Here is a 15,104-nt window from a genome sequence, read left to right as displayed (position 1 = left end):
TCTTTCACTCTGCCTCTTTCGCTCTGCCTCTTTCTCTCTTCCTCTCTTTCTCTGCCTCTTTTTCTCTCTGCTTCTGTTTTTCTCTGCTTCTGTCTCTCTCAGCCTCTCTTTCTGTCATGATTCTGTCTTTCTCTTTCTCATTTAGTCACTCTGTCTCTCATTCCATATACCTTTTTCTCTCAGTCCCTCTCTCTCTAACCATATTTTCATCTCCCCATTCTCTCTCTATCTCTCCCTGTCTCTCTGTCCCTCTCTTTTTATGTACTTCTCTCTCTCTCTCTCTCTCTCTCTCTCTCTCAATTCAATTCAATTCAAGGGGCTTTATTGGCATGGGAAACATGTGTTAACATTGCCAAAGCAAGTGAGGTAGATAATATACAAAAGTGAAATAAACAATACAAATTAACAGTAAACATTACACATACAGAAATGTCAAAACAATAAAGACATTACAAATGTCATATTATACATATATATATATATATATATATATATATATATATATATATGTACAGTGTTGTAACAATGTACACTCTCTCGCTCTCTCTCTCTCTCACTCTCTCTCTCTCTCTCTCTCTCTCTCCTCTCTAGCTCTCTCTCTCTCTCTCTCTCTCTCTCTCTCTCTCTCTCTCTCTCTCTCTCTCTCTCTCTCCAGTATAAAGTACTTCAGTGAGGATCAGGTTGTTCTCCTCTATAAGGTCATGTTGAGGTCAATGCCATTACACTGACAGGTGGTACTCTACCCCTGCTGGGCTACTGTTTAATATCTCTCTCTCTCAAACCCTACCTTCCCTCTCTCTCCCTCTCTCCCTCTGCCTCTTTCTCTCTCTCAAACCCCACCTTCTCTCTCTCTCTCTTCCTCTGCCTCTTTCTCTCTCTCAAACCCCACCTTCTCTCACTCTCTCTCCCTCTCTCCCTCTGCCTCTTTCTCTCTCTCAAACCCCACCTTCCCTCTCTCTCTCCCTCTCTCTCTCTCCTCCCCACTCCCCCCCCCCCCCCACTCCCTCTCTCTCTCTCTCTCTCTCTCTCTCTCTCTCTCTCTTTCTCTCTGTAATACGATTGTGTCAGCTCACGTTAGTGTATGGCTGTTTGGCAGGCAGCACCATGTTGCTCTGTGTTGTATCTGCTTACTGCATCTGGATGGCTGTTTGTGCTAGTGCTGGACTACGGCCAGGTGTGTGTGTGTGTGTGTGTGTGTGTGTGTGTGTGTGTGTGTGTGTGTGTGTGTGTGTGTGTGTGTGTGTGTGTGTGTGTGTGTGTGTGTGTGTGTGTGTGTGTGTGTGTGTGTGTGTGTGTGTGTCACTGTAATTGTGTAGAGGTGGAAAGCTTGGCATTGTTGCTGCTTTCGCTCCTCCCGTCCTCCAGCTCCTAATACAGAGAAGGGTTCTGCTATGAGTTTGATGTGTACTTGCTTTGTATAAAGCATTAATAACTGTTGTTTTCTACTCATGAAAAGCACAGAACATCTGATTTACTATATTTACTAAAGATAGTAAACTTCATTTTAGTATCTTGCTTGACGATGCTGTAGTGGAGCGGGTCGATAGCTTCAAGTTTCTAACATGGTCCAAGCACACCAACACAGTCGTGTTGAGGGCATGGCAATTTTCTTCCCCCTTATGAGGCTGAAAAGATTTGGCATGGGTCTTCAGATCCTCAAAAAGTTGTACATCTGCACCATTGAGAGCATCTTGCCTGGCTGCATCACCGCCTGGTATGGTAACTGCTTGGCATCCGACCTCAAGGCGCTACAGAGGGTAGTGCGTATGACCCAGTACATCACTGGGGCCGAGCTCCCTGCCATCCAGGACCTCTATACCAGGCTGTCAGAGGAAGGCCCGGAAAATTGTCGAAGACTCCAGCCACCCAAGTCATAAACTGTTTTCTCCGCTACCACACTGCAAGCAGTACCAGAGCACCAAGTCTGGGACCAACAGAACCCTGAACAGAGCACCAAGTCTGGGACCAAAAGGCTCCTGAACAGAGCACCAAGTCTGGGACCAAAAGGCTCCTGAACAGAGCACCAAGTCTGGGACCAACAGGACCCTGAACAGAGCACCAAGTTTGGGACCAAAAGGCTCCTGAACAGAGCACCAAGTCTGGGACCTAAAGGCTTCTGAACAGAGCACCAAGTCTGGGACCAAAAGGCTCCTGAACAGAGCACCAAGTCTGGGACCAACAGGACCCTGAACAGATCACTAAGTCTGGGACCAACAGGACCCTGAACAGAGCACCAAGTCTGGGACCAACAGGACCCTGAACATAGCACCAAGTCTGGGACCAAAAGGCTCCTGAACAGAGCACCAAGTCTGGGACCAACAGGACCCTGAACAGAGCACCAAGTCTGGGACCAAAAGGCTCCTGAACAGAGCACCAAGTCTGGGACCAACAGGACCCTGAACAGAGCACCAAGTCTGGGACCAAAAGGCTCCTGAAAGAGCACCAAGTCTGGGATCAAAAGGCTCCTGAACAGAGCACCAAGTCTGGGACCAACAGGACCCTGAGCAGCTTCTACCCCCAAACCATAAGACTGCTAAAAGTTAGTTAAATAATTCATCAAATAGCTACCCGGAATATCTGCATTGACTCTTTTTGCACTAACTTTGACTCATCACATACACTGCTGCTACTGTTTATTATCTATCATGTTGCCTAGTCACTTTGTTCCTATTAATATGTACATATCTACCTCATTACTTCGTACCTCAGCAAATCGACTCGGTACAGGTACCTCGTGTATATAACCAAGTTATTACCTCGTACCTCAGCACATCGACTCGGTACAGGTACCTCGTGTATATAGCCAAGTTATTACCTCGTACCCCTGCACATCGACTCGGTACAGGTACCTCGTGTGTATAGCCAAGTTATTACCTCGTACCTCACCACATCGACTCGGTACAGGTACCTCATGTATATAGCCAAGTTATTACCTCGTACCTCAGCACATCGACTCGGTACAGGTACCTCGTGTATATAGCCATGTTATTACCACGTACCCCTGCACATCGACTCGGTACAGGTACCTCCTGTATATAGCCAAGTTATTACCTCGTACCCCTGCACATCGACTCGGTACATGTACCTTGTGTATATAGCCATGTTATTACCTCGTACTCCTGCACATCGACTCGGTACAGGTACCTCGTGTATATAGCCAAGTTATTACCTCGTACCCCAGCACATCGACTCGGTACAGGTACCTCGTGTATATAGCCAAGTTATTACCTCGTACCTCAGCACATCGACTCGGTACAGGTACCTCGTGTTTCTAGCCAAGTTATTACCTCGTACCCCTGCACATCGACTCGGTACAGGTACCTCGTGTTTATAGCCAAGTTATTACCTCGTACCCCTGCACATCGACTCGGTACAGGTACCTCGTGTTTATAGCCAAGTTATTACCTCGTACCCCTGCACATCGACTCGGTACAGGTACCTCGTGTTTATAGCCAAGTTATTGTTACTCATTGTGTATTTATTATTACTTTTATTATTACGTGTTTTACTTTTCTATTATTTCTCTATTTTCTCTCTGCATTGTTGGGAAGGACCAGTAAGTAGGCACTTCACTGTTAGTCTACACCTGTTGCTTACAAAGCATGTGACAAATAACATTTTATTTTATTGAAGGGGTTCTGAAAAGGTTCCTTTTCTATGGTTTCTCTGACTGGGTTCTGATATGTGTTCTGCAGGGCTGGCTGTGTGAGCTGCTGCGCTGGAAGGAGGATCCGTCCCCGGAGAACCGGACCCTGTGGGAGAACCTGTGTATGATCAGGCGCTTCCTGAGTCTGGCTCAGACGGAGCGAGATGCCATCTACGAACAGGAGAGCAACGCTCTGCAGCAACACTGCACACTGGTCAGTCTACTCTATATAGCCTGTACATATGTAGGATCTTAATTTGATCACTATGTTGTTGCTGAGAATTTTCCTACGCCGCAACAAATGACAATTAGTTTTTTTGATATACATAAATTCACTGAAAACCTGCACTACCACATATTAACAGTAATGCACTTTTCATGTAGCTTCATTTTAGCCAACTGATAGCCTAACCACCGATCAAGCAACATTATTGACTAAACATTAAAATCCAGTTGCTGCAGGATTGTTTTGCTATAACAATGCTGGTCAAATTAAGATCCTACATCTGTACATACACACACTCATACAGTAATACACAGTCAACACAAACACAAAAACAACTTTGTAGAGACAGACTCACACAGCTAGTCAATGACTACACACTGGTCAGTCTACCCGGTATAGCCTACACACACACGTATACGGATGGAAGCGCACACACAACACATACACATAATTCTACTCCGTTAATGTACATGCGTTACACATGCGTATGTAGATAATTGAATGTAGAGTTGTGTAGCTGTTTGACGATAGTGTTCATACGTGTAGTTTGGTCCTCCTGTAACACAGCCTATCATCAGCTCCCATTCGTTTGCTTAGAACTTCACTTCCATCTGTCTCCACCAGCTCCAACGCCACTCCCCATTGCCACAGCAACACCATCAACGACTCCTGACCCCTCGGTCCCTGCGGCCCTTGCAGCCCCAGGCGGGGCCTCGCCTGCCTCCACGACAACCGTCCACAGCATCACAAGCCGAGACTGAGGGGGGTGGGGGCCAACTGAAGACCTGGTTGGGGGGTAGTAAGGTTGATGGGAGGGTAGAGGACATTACTGGTCTGGGCAATAGGAGTAGGGCTGGGGGTAGTAGTGACAAGGAAGGGGGCGAGGGAGGTTGGTCGGGGGCCAGACAGAGTAACGGGGAGGGCAATGGCGGGCGTAATGGTGAGGGGGGTGAGGGGTTTCGGGTGTCCCGGGAGGCGCAGGGGATCCTGCAGAGCTTCATCCAGGACGTGGGTCTGAACCCAGACGAGGAGGCTGTCCACACCCTGTCAGCCCAGCTGGGCCTGCCAAAACACACCATCCTCAGCTTCTTCCATTGCCACCACCACAGTTACACACACCAGAACTATAGACATGACTACAGTGAGATCCACCACAACCAACTTCCCAGCCAGAACCACAGGGACCAGGACCTGCTCTTCCCAACCCAGCCTGACAGAACTACAGGGGAGAAGGAAGAAGGAGGAGCCGTAGATCCCACTGGACAGATAGGTGGAGAGGAGGAGGAGGACATGGAGGGGGAAGAGGTAATAGAGTGGGAGGGGGGGAAAGAGTTGGATGTGAGCACCCAGACTAACACCGTCGTCACCCTAAAGGAGGAGGAGCAACATGACTCCAACCAATCACAGCCGGAGACAACCCAACCACATGACTTTGATGAATAGCATGGCTCCAACCACTAGTTGTCCCCTCAAACCCAATGACTCAACTAGATATTTTCACTACGCTACTGCAAAAAATAATATTCCCCTTTTCTGAAGAACTGTAGTAATGATGTGTCATAATAGGTGATTCCCTTATTTGTAATGAAACATTGAAATAAAGGACTGTCTTTGTGAAAGGAAATGAGACTATGTAGTTACACAAGATATTTTAACTGTTGAGGATCCCATTTTAAACACATTATGCCAACAAATGCCTTGTAGTATGCATCACTACCCACCTGGTCCTATGGCTAGATCGTCCTCTCTGGATTCTGATGATACTGAAATGTGAATAGTTTGTTTTGATTTCTTTCTCTGTCACCAAACTCAAATATGCTTTCTTATATCTTTCTGTCACAACGTCCACTTTTAGGTGTCTCTTTGACTGACAGTAAAATCAATTGTCTTAAGCTATTTTATGGTCAACAATCAACATATTTGAGTGGCTTCTCTCAAATTGTGTATGCAAATTATTTCACTCATGCAATTTAATACTTCAGTTGGTCAACTGTAGAAGAAAAGGCTAATATGCAAATAATGTGTGTATAACTGCCTTTGATTTAACCTATCATCTTTGTAAACATGTATTTGTTTTAAAATAGTTAATTCCATCGATTTATGAGTAACTTGATCGAAGTGGTTGTTTTTAACATCTTTAATAATTTATCTGTTCAGAAATGCAATGAATGTGGATGTTAATTAATTTTGTATTTATACCTGTGATTTTATGATTTGCTTCGTCACACATTAAACACTTATAAAATGGAGCTACTGTTGATTTGGTTGTTTTTTCTGTGGTATCTATGGTTACAAATATTATTTTCAATCTAAGCTGTTTTTTCCCAAACAGACTAACAGGTAGACAGGCATCTTTTTTCTTACATGTTCACACCTGCTCAGTTATTATTCCCTTGAAAAGAAATGTACGACAGTTGAGTCGGAAGTTTACATACACCTTAGCCAAATACATTTAAACTCAGTTTTTCACAATTCTTGACATTTAATCCTAGTAAAAATTCCCTGTCTTAGGTCAGTTAGGATCAACACTTTATTTTAAGAATGTGAAATGTCAGAATAATAGTAGAGAGTATGAACCAAATAAGTTGGGCGAATTTTGGCCCAGTCCTCCTGACTCCTGGTTTGTAGTTCTCCTTGCTCGCACATGCTTTTTCAGTTCTGCCCACAAATGTTCTGTAGTATCGAGGTCAGGGCTTTGTGATGGCCGCTCCAATACCTTGACTTTGTTGTCCTTAAGCCATTTTGCCACAACTTTGGAAGTATGTTTGGGGTCATTATCCATTTGGAAGACCCATTTGCGACCAAGCTTTAACTTCCTGACTGATGTCTTGAGATGTTGCTTCAATATATCCACATCATTTTCCTGCCACACGATGCCATCTATTTTGTGAAGTGCATCAGTCCCTCCTGCAGCAAAGCACCCACACAACATGATGCTGCCACCCCCGTGCTTCACGGTTGGGATGGTGTTCTTAAGCTTGCAAGCATCCCCCTTTTTCCTCCAAACATAAAGATGGTCATTATGGCCAAACGGTTCTATTTTTGTTTCATCAGACTAGACGACATTTCTCCAAAAAGTACGATCTTTGTCCCCATGTGCAGTTGCAAACCGTAGTCTGGCTTTTTTTATGGCGGTTTTGGAGCAGTTGCTTCTTCCTTGCCGAGTGTTCTTTCAGGTTATGTCGATATAGGACTTGTTTTACTGTGGATATAGATACTTTTGTACCTGTTTCCTCCAGCATCTTCACAAGGTCCTTTGCTGTTGTTCTGGGATTGATTTGCACTTTTCGCACCAAAGTACGTTCATCTCTAGGAGACAGAACGCGTCTCCTTCCTGAGCGGTATGACGGCTGTGTGGTCCTGTGGCATTTATACTTGAGTACTATTGTTTGTACAGATGAATGTGGTACCTTCAGGCGTTTGGAAATTGCTCCCAAGGATGAACCAGACTTGTGGAGGTCTACAAATATTTTTCTGATGTCTTGGCTGATTTCTTTTCCTTTTCCCATGATGTCAAACAAAGAGGAACTGAGTTTGAAGGTAGGCCTTGAAATACATCCACTCAAATGATGTCAATTAGCCTATCAGAAGCATCTAAATCCATGACATCATTTTCTGGAATTTTCCAAGCCTTTTAAAGGCACAGTCAACTTAGTGTATGTAAACTTCTAACCCACTGGAATTGTAAACAATTGTTGGAAATATTACTTTTCACAAAGTAGATGTCCTAACCGACTTGCCAAAACTATAGTTTATTAACAAGAAATTTGTGGATTGGTTGAAAAACGAGTTTTAATGACTCCAACCTAAGTGTATGTAAACTTCTGACTTCAACTGTGTATAATCAATGACATTAACTGAGTTGCTGTTGTTTTGATTTTAAGTCAATCTTGTCATTCCGCAGTGTAACATGGGGAAATGCGTTGTTGGCTATTGCTCTTATGTTGTATAGCACAGGAGGTTGGTGTCACCTTAATTGGGGAATACGTGCTCGTGGTGGTAATGACCCCCCCCCCCCCCCCCCCCCCATTTCATTACTTTACTTTGTGATACCTGGGACCATCATGTGACGAACACCAGCCACACAGGTTCAGTCTCATCAAATTTAACTCCTACTACACATCAGCCCCCTCACAGGTTTCCTCATTCTGGGGTACAAGATGACTTGTTGATAAGTAGATGCCCAGAAACGTTATCATTTATTATCAATGTTATCATATAGGCCTAGTGTCAGGAGTCATCTAACCACAATACATTTTTTGTTACATTTTTATATCAATAATTTTTGTTCTTGATAAATCTCTGTTTTGATCACATAAATATGATGGTCTTCAATGTCAAAGTTACAAGACTTTGCTGTTAAATCTGTTTGTTTGCCTTGGCTAGCTGGATGGCTTAATGTTTTTATTTAAATAATGAAGCAACAGCTCCAGCTTTTTTGTTTGACCTGCCGGTTGGAAGGTGGAGAGTGCTATGTCTGAGATGTCAGATAGGCAGAGTTTGTTCCTGACCACTGCTGATGTGTGGTTGAGTTTCTGGCACTTTTCTGCAGCCGATGCATCACCCAGTTGGGTGCTACACTGTCAGCAATGGAGGATCAGCTACCTACGGAGAAGCGGCTACTATGGAGGATCAGCTACCTACGGAGGAATGGCTACTATGGAGGATCAGCTACCTATGGAAGAATGGCTACTATGGAGGATCAGCTACCTACGGAGGAGAGGCTACTATGGAGGATCGGCTACCTACGGAGGAGCGGCTACTATGGAGGATCAGCTACCTACAGAGGAGCGGCTACTATGGAGGATCAGCTACCTACGGAGGAGCGGCTACTATGGAGGACCAGCTACCTACAGAGGAGCGGCTACTATGGAGGATCAGCTACCTACGGAGGAACGGCTACTATGGAGGATCAGCTACCTACGGAGGAACGGCTACTATGGAGGATCAGCTACCTACGGAGGAGCGGCTACTATGGAGGATCAGCTACCTATGGAGGAACGGCTACTATGGAGGATCAGCTACCTACGGAGGAGCGGCTACTATGGAGGATCAGCTACCTACGGAGAAGCGGCTACTATGGAGGATCAGCTACCTACGGAGGAGTGGCTACTATGGAGGATCAGCTACCTATGAAAGAACGGCTACTATGGAGGATCAGCTACCTACGGAGGAGAGGCTACTATGGAGGATCGGCTACCTACGGAGGAGCGGCTACTATGGAGGATCAGCTACCTACAGAGGAGCGGCTACTATGGAGGATCAGCTACCTACGGAGGAGCGGCTACTATGGAGGACCAGCTACCTACAGAGGAGCGGCTACTATGGAGGATCAGCTACCTACGGAGGAACGGCTACTATGGAGGATCAGCTACCTACGGAGGAACGGCTACTATGGAGGATCTGAAAACGTCTGACAAAACGATGAGCCCTAATGAAAATCTCCTGGCTTGTCTGACAGACTGACTGACTGCGTCCTCCTCTCAAGCCAGACTGGTTGTTCGGTGTTTTAATTATTTTTTTCAAATAAATCATATCACATGATATATTTAAACACCATTCATACGAGATTAAGTCCTTCAGAGAAGCAATTTGACTTTTTAAAAACACCTCCACACAGTAACTGCCACTGCATAGGCCTATGAAGTGAAATCATCTTAATTATTCTTTAATGTTGTTCAAGGCGAGGACTCTTTAATCAACTGCACATTTTCTCTCTTTAGATTATTTTTTGCGTATTTTAATAAACCTTTCTCTCCCGAGAGTAAATCATAATTTTCAAAGATAATTTCTCACATATTAATTCTGAGTTTATGTTATGCGTTGTGCACAGAAAGACTAATGCGTGAGACAAACTGCCTCTAATTTCTTTCTATAAACTCTGCTGTAGAAGAGCGAGAAGTAGAACACGGCCAAATTACAGTTAATAGATCAAATGACTTTCATTAGTCATACATTAGCATATAGTTTACTTCATATATATCTAATAACGTCTTATTATTCTCGATCGTTCTGTTGAGGACGTTAAAAGCTCACTTTGGAGCACAAAGGAGACGCTCTGATATACACTATTAACACACACACTGTTTTTTTACTCTGACCAGTTCAAAGAACAATAATGTTACCTTTGATATCATTGAGTGCAACTAGCCAACATTTCAATCAACAATAGTTGATTGAGCATGAGTAATGCACTCTTAGAAAAAAGAGTTCCACGAGGGTTCTTCGGCTGTCCCCATAGGAGAAACCTTTTGGATTCCAGGGAGAACCTTTTTTGGTTCCACATAGAACTCTTTGTGGAAAGGGTCCTACATGGAACCCAAAAGGGTTATACCTGGAACCAAAAAGGGTTCTTCAATGGGGACAGCTGAAGAATCATTTTAGGCTCTAGATAGCACCTATGGTAGTGCAGTGATGCAGGATGGCTGTAAGGTTAGAGTAATAGTGTCAAACATCACTCATGAGTATCAATGCACAAGGCGAGACCCAGATGCAGACACAGGAGGCAGATGGTTGGAGTCTTACAATGTGTATTCATCCAAAAGGAGTAAGCAACAGAATGGTTGTGGACAAGCAAAAGGTCAAAACCAGATCAGAGTCCAGGAGGTACAGAGCGGCAGACAGGCTCCTGGTCAAGGCAGGCAGAATGGTCAGGCAGGCGGGTACAGAGTTCAGGAGGTACAGAGTTCAGGAGGTACAGAGTTCAGGAGGTACAGAGTGGCAGACAGGCTCGTGGTCAAGGCAGGCAGAATGGTCAGGCAGGCGGGTACAGAGTCCAGGAGGTACAGAGCGGCAGACAGGCTCGTGGTCAAGGCAGGCAGAATGGTCAGGCAGGCAGGTACAGAGTCCAGGAGGTACAGAGCGGCAGACAGGCTCGTGGTCAAGGCAGGCAGAATGGTCAGGCAGGCGGGTACAGAGTCCAGGAGGTACAGAGCGGCAGACAGGCTCGTGGTCAAGGCAGGCAGAATGGTCAGGCAGGCGGGTACAGAGTCCAGGAGGTACAGAGCGGCAGACAGGCTCGTGGTCAAGGCAGGCAGAATGGTCAGGCAGGCGGGTACAGAGTCCAGGAGGTACAGAGCGGCAGACAGGCTCATGGTCAAGGCAGCAGAATGGTCAGGCAGGCGGGTACAGAGTCCAGGAGGTACAGAGCGGCAGACAGGCTCGTGGTCAAGGCAGGCAGAATGGTCAGGCAGGCGGGTACAGAGTCCAGAAACAGGTATGGGTCAAAACTGGGAGGACTAGAGAAAAGGGACAATAGCAAAAAGCAGGTGAACGGGAAAACCGCTGGTTGACTTGGAAGTGTGCAAGACGAACTGGCACAAAGAGACAGGAAACACAGGGATAAATACACTGGGGAAAACAACCGACACCTGGAGGGGGTGGAGACAATCACAAGGACAGGTGAAACAGGGTGTGACATGAGCAGTGGTGCGGCAGGGTTGTAGGGTTAGAGTTAGACTAATGGTGTCCAACATCATTAAGGAGCCGTGGTGCAGTGTTTTTGATAGATTGGTGAAGTCTCCACAACCTCAACTTGTGGTTTATCAATCTGATGATGGACTAACACATTTTTGGCAACAACCCTACCCTCACATTCTCGTATTACACTGGCATGATACAGAATCAGTGAGGAAATATAGGTTGGGTTTTAGATCATCTCGTTCAGACACACACTTCTAATGCTCGGAAGGAGAGGGACAAAACTCGCTTTGCGCAACTACCCTAGGGCGGATGTCATAGTTTAGTTTAGTGATGCACTATATGACCAAAAGTATGTGGACACCTGCTTGTCGAACATCTCATTCCAAAATCATGGGCATTAATATGAAGTTGGTCCCCCCTTTGCTGCTATAACATCCTCCACTCTTCTGAGAAGGCTTTCCACTAGATGTTGGAACATTGCTGTGGGGCAATGCTTCCATTCAGCCAAAAGAGCATTGACGTCGGACACTAATGTTAGGCGATTAAGCCTGAATTCTAATCAGTGTTCCAATTTATCCCAAAGGTATCCAATAGGGCTGAGGTCAGGGCTCTGTGCAGGCAGTCAAGTTCTTCCACACCGATCTCAACAAATAATTTCTGTATGGACCTCGTTTTGTTCACGGGGGCATTGTCATGCACAGAATTGTCTAGAATGTCATTGTATGCTGTAGCGTTAAGATTTTCCTTCACTGGAACTAAGGGGTCTAGCCCAAACCATTATTCCTCCTCCACCAAACTACACAGTTGGCATTATGCACTGGAGCAGGTAGCTTTCTCCTGGCATCTGCCAAACCCAGATTAGTCCGTCAAACTGCCACATGGTGTAGCGTGATTCATCACTCCAGAGAAAGCCTTTCCATTACTCCAGAGTCCAATGGTGGCGAGCTTTGGTGATCTTAGGCTTGTGTGTTGATCTTAGTCTTGCATGGCGTTGCGTGTGGAGATCTTAGGCTTGTGTGCGGCTGCTCGGCCATGGAACCCCATTTCATGAAGGTCCCGACAAACAGCTCTTGTGCTGCTGTTGTTTCCAGAGGGAGTTTGGAACTCGGTAGTGAGTGTTGAACCGAGGACAGACAATTTTTTCACACTACACGCTTCAGCACTATGCAGTCCTGTTCTGTGAGCTTATGTTGCCTACCTCTTCACGGCTGAACCGTTGTTGCTCCTAGACGTTTCCATGTCACAATAACAGCACTTACAGTTGACCGTGGCAGCTCTAGCAGGGCAGACATTTTACGAACTGACTTATGAGAAAGCTGGCATCCTATGTGGGTGCCATGTTGAAAGTCACTGAGCGCTTCAGTAAGGCCCCTCTACTACCACTGTTTGTCTATGGAGATTGCATGGCAGTGTGCTCAATTTTATACACATTTTATACACCTGAAATAGCCGAATCCACTAATCTGAAGGGGTGTTCACATACTTTTGTGTATATAGTGTAGCTGGGAAGGAGTGATGACGATACCAGCCACTACAACTTCCTGAGTGATAACAAGTACTTTCCCACAAGTCTGACTGATTAGATAGATCAGATCAGATACAGTGCCCTCAGAAAGTATTCACACCCCCTGACATTTTGTTATGTTACAGTCTTACTCTAAAAATGATTAAATTGTTTTTTTTCCTCATCAATGTACTCCTAGTTAGTAGAGGATTTGAGACTGGGGTTCAATTTGATTCCAATTTACTTGTAAATTATTTACTTGTTTAATTTTAACACCCCATAATGACAAAGCAAAAACAGTATTTTTTACATTTTTGCAAATGTATAAAAAAAAAAGCGGAAATATCACAATTTACACAAGTATTCAGACCCACTTCTCAGTACTTTATTGAAGCACCTTCGGCAGTGATTACAGCCTAGAGTCTTCTTGGGTATGAAGCTACAAGCTTGGCAGACCTGTATTTGGGGAGTTTCTCCCATTCTTCTCTGCAGTTCCTCTCAAGCTCTGTCAGGTTGGATGGAGAGCATTGCTAGACAGCTATTTTAAGGTCCCTCCAGAGATGTTCAATCGGATTCAAGTCCGGGCTCTGGCTGGGCCACACAAGGATATTCAGAGACGTGTCCCGAAGCCACTCCTGCATTGTCTTGGCTGTGTGCTTAGGGTCGTTGTCCTGTTGGAAGGTGAACCTGCATCCCAGGCTGAGGTCATGACGGCTCTGGAGCAGGTTTTCATCAAGGATCTCTCTGTACTTATCTCCGTTCATCTTTGCCTCAATCCTGACTAGTTTCCCAGTCCCTGTCGCTGAAAATGATCCCCACAGCATGATACTGCCACCACCATGCTTCACCGTGGGGATGGTACCAGGTTTCCTCCAGACGTGACGCTTGGCATTCAGACCAAAGAGTTCAATCTTGGTTTCATCAGACCAGAGAATCTTGTTTCTCATACTCTTGATTGATTGATGGTTGTCCTTCTGGAAGGTTATCCCATCTCCACAGAGGAACTCTGGAGCTCTGTCAGAGTGACAATCAGGTTCTTGGTCACCTCCCTGACCAAGGTCCTTGGCTTAGTTTGGCCAGGCGGCCATCTCTAGGAAGAGTCTTGGTGGTTCCAAACTACTTCCATTTAAGAATGATGGAGGCCACTATGTTCTTGGGGACCTTCAATGCTGCAGACATGTTTTGATACCCTTCCCTAGATCTGTGCCCTGACACAATCCTTTCTCGGTGCTCTCTGGACAATTCCTTCAACCTCATGGCTTGGTTTTTGCTCTGACATGCACTGTCAACTGTGGGACCTTAAATAGACAGGTGTGTGCCTTTACAAATCATGTACAATCAAATGAATTTACCACAGGTGGACTCCAAAGTTGTGTAAGCAGCTCAAGGATGATCACTGGAAAAAGGATGCACCTGAGCTCAATTTCGAGTCTCATAGCAAAGGGTCTGAATGCTTTTCAGACCCTTTTCAGACCCAAACGGTTTTCACTTTGTCATTATGGGGTATTGTGTGTAGATTAGTGAGGAGTTTATTTATTTAATCAATTTTATAATAAGGCTGTAATGTAACAAAATGTGTACAAATTCAAGGGGCATCGTATTAATGGCAAAATAACATGCAAGACAGGCAACAAAAAACAACAACAACAACAAAAACAGTTGGGTATCAAACAGGTTGTCCTGGCTGAGTTGATGGATGTTGTTGTCAGATTAACACGTTTTCCATCATGCACTATGTTCAACTACTTCAATGCTCAAACAATCTGTAAGTCTCAGACAGAGCATTAATAGATACAGGTGTTTAATTGTAGGCCTAAAACTTTAAATAGATTGAATGCACAGTTTATCAGCTTTATTTAGTTACAGTCTGTCACCTTGTAAAATGTTGGTGCTTTCTGTCTGAGTGAATCTGTGTCTTGTCGGACATAGGTTAGTGCCTCTCAGTTTTCTGTCTGCCACTGTCTATCTCTGTCTCTCTGTAATTCTGTCTCTCTTTCATTATGTCTCTCTCTCTCTATGTTCTTCTGCTCGATGATGTTGCCCGTTGCTATTCTTCACCAGATAGTGAATCGTTCAAGCCCCATTTGCTCTGAATGTCTTTTAGCATAATTCAATAAAGATTTGCGGCATTCTGTCATCTGTTACCATGACGACATCTCTACCGGGGCCAATCAGGGCCCGTGGAATCCTCGTCATCGGTAATATTAGCGATAATAACGTTAATGGCGTTTCTGAAAATGCAGCGCTCCTGATTATTATTACGATGGTAATGATGATGATGATTAGACATTGTTGTTTCGTTACGC

General features: G+C 44.9%; 1 protein-coding gene across 1 annotated transcript in view; it reads left to right on the top strand.

The window, feature by feature from the left end:
• LOC139391980 (DNA-binding protein SATB1-like) overlaps window positions 1-5,372 on the top strand; it is a 35,273-nt gene extending 29,901 nt beyond the window's left edge. The window contains exons 11-13 of the mRNA XM_071139591.1: window positions 3,696-3,864; window positions 4,218-4,252; window positions 4,497-5,372. Coding sequence (XP_070995692.1) covers window positions 3,696-3,864; window positions 4,218-4,252; window positions 4,497-5,315 — 1,023 coding nt within the window. The 3' untranslated portion in view covers window positions 5,316-5,372. The remainder of the gene's footprint in view (window positions 1-3,695; window positions 3,865-4,217; window positions 4,253-4,496) is intronic.
• The last annotated feature ends 9,732 nt before the right edge of the window (window positions 5,373-15,104 follow it).

This window comes from Oncorhynchus clarkii, chromosome 32 (assembly GCF_045791955.1).
Source record: "Oncorhynchus clarkii lewisi isolate Uvic-CL-2024 chromosome 32, UVic_Ocla_1.0, whole genome shotgun sequence".
Taxonomy (NCBI): Eukaryota; Metazoa; Chordata; class Actinopteri; order Salmoniformes; family Salmonidae; genus Oncorhynchus; species Oncorhynchus clarkii.
Note: the sequence above shows the minus strand (reverse complement) of the source record. Positions and strands in the feature narration are given on the sequence as shown.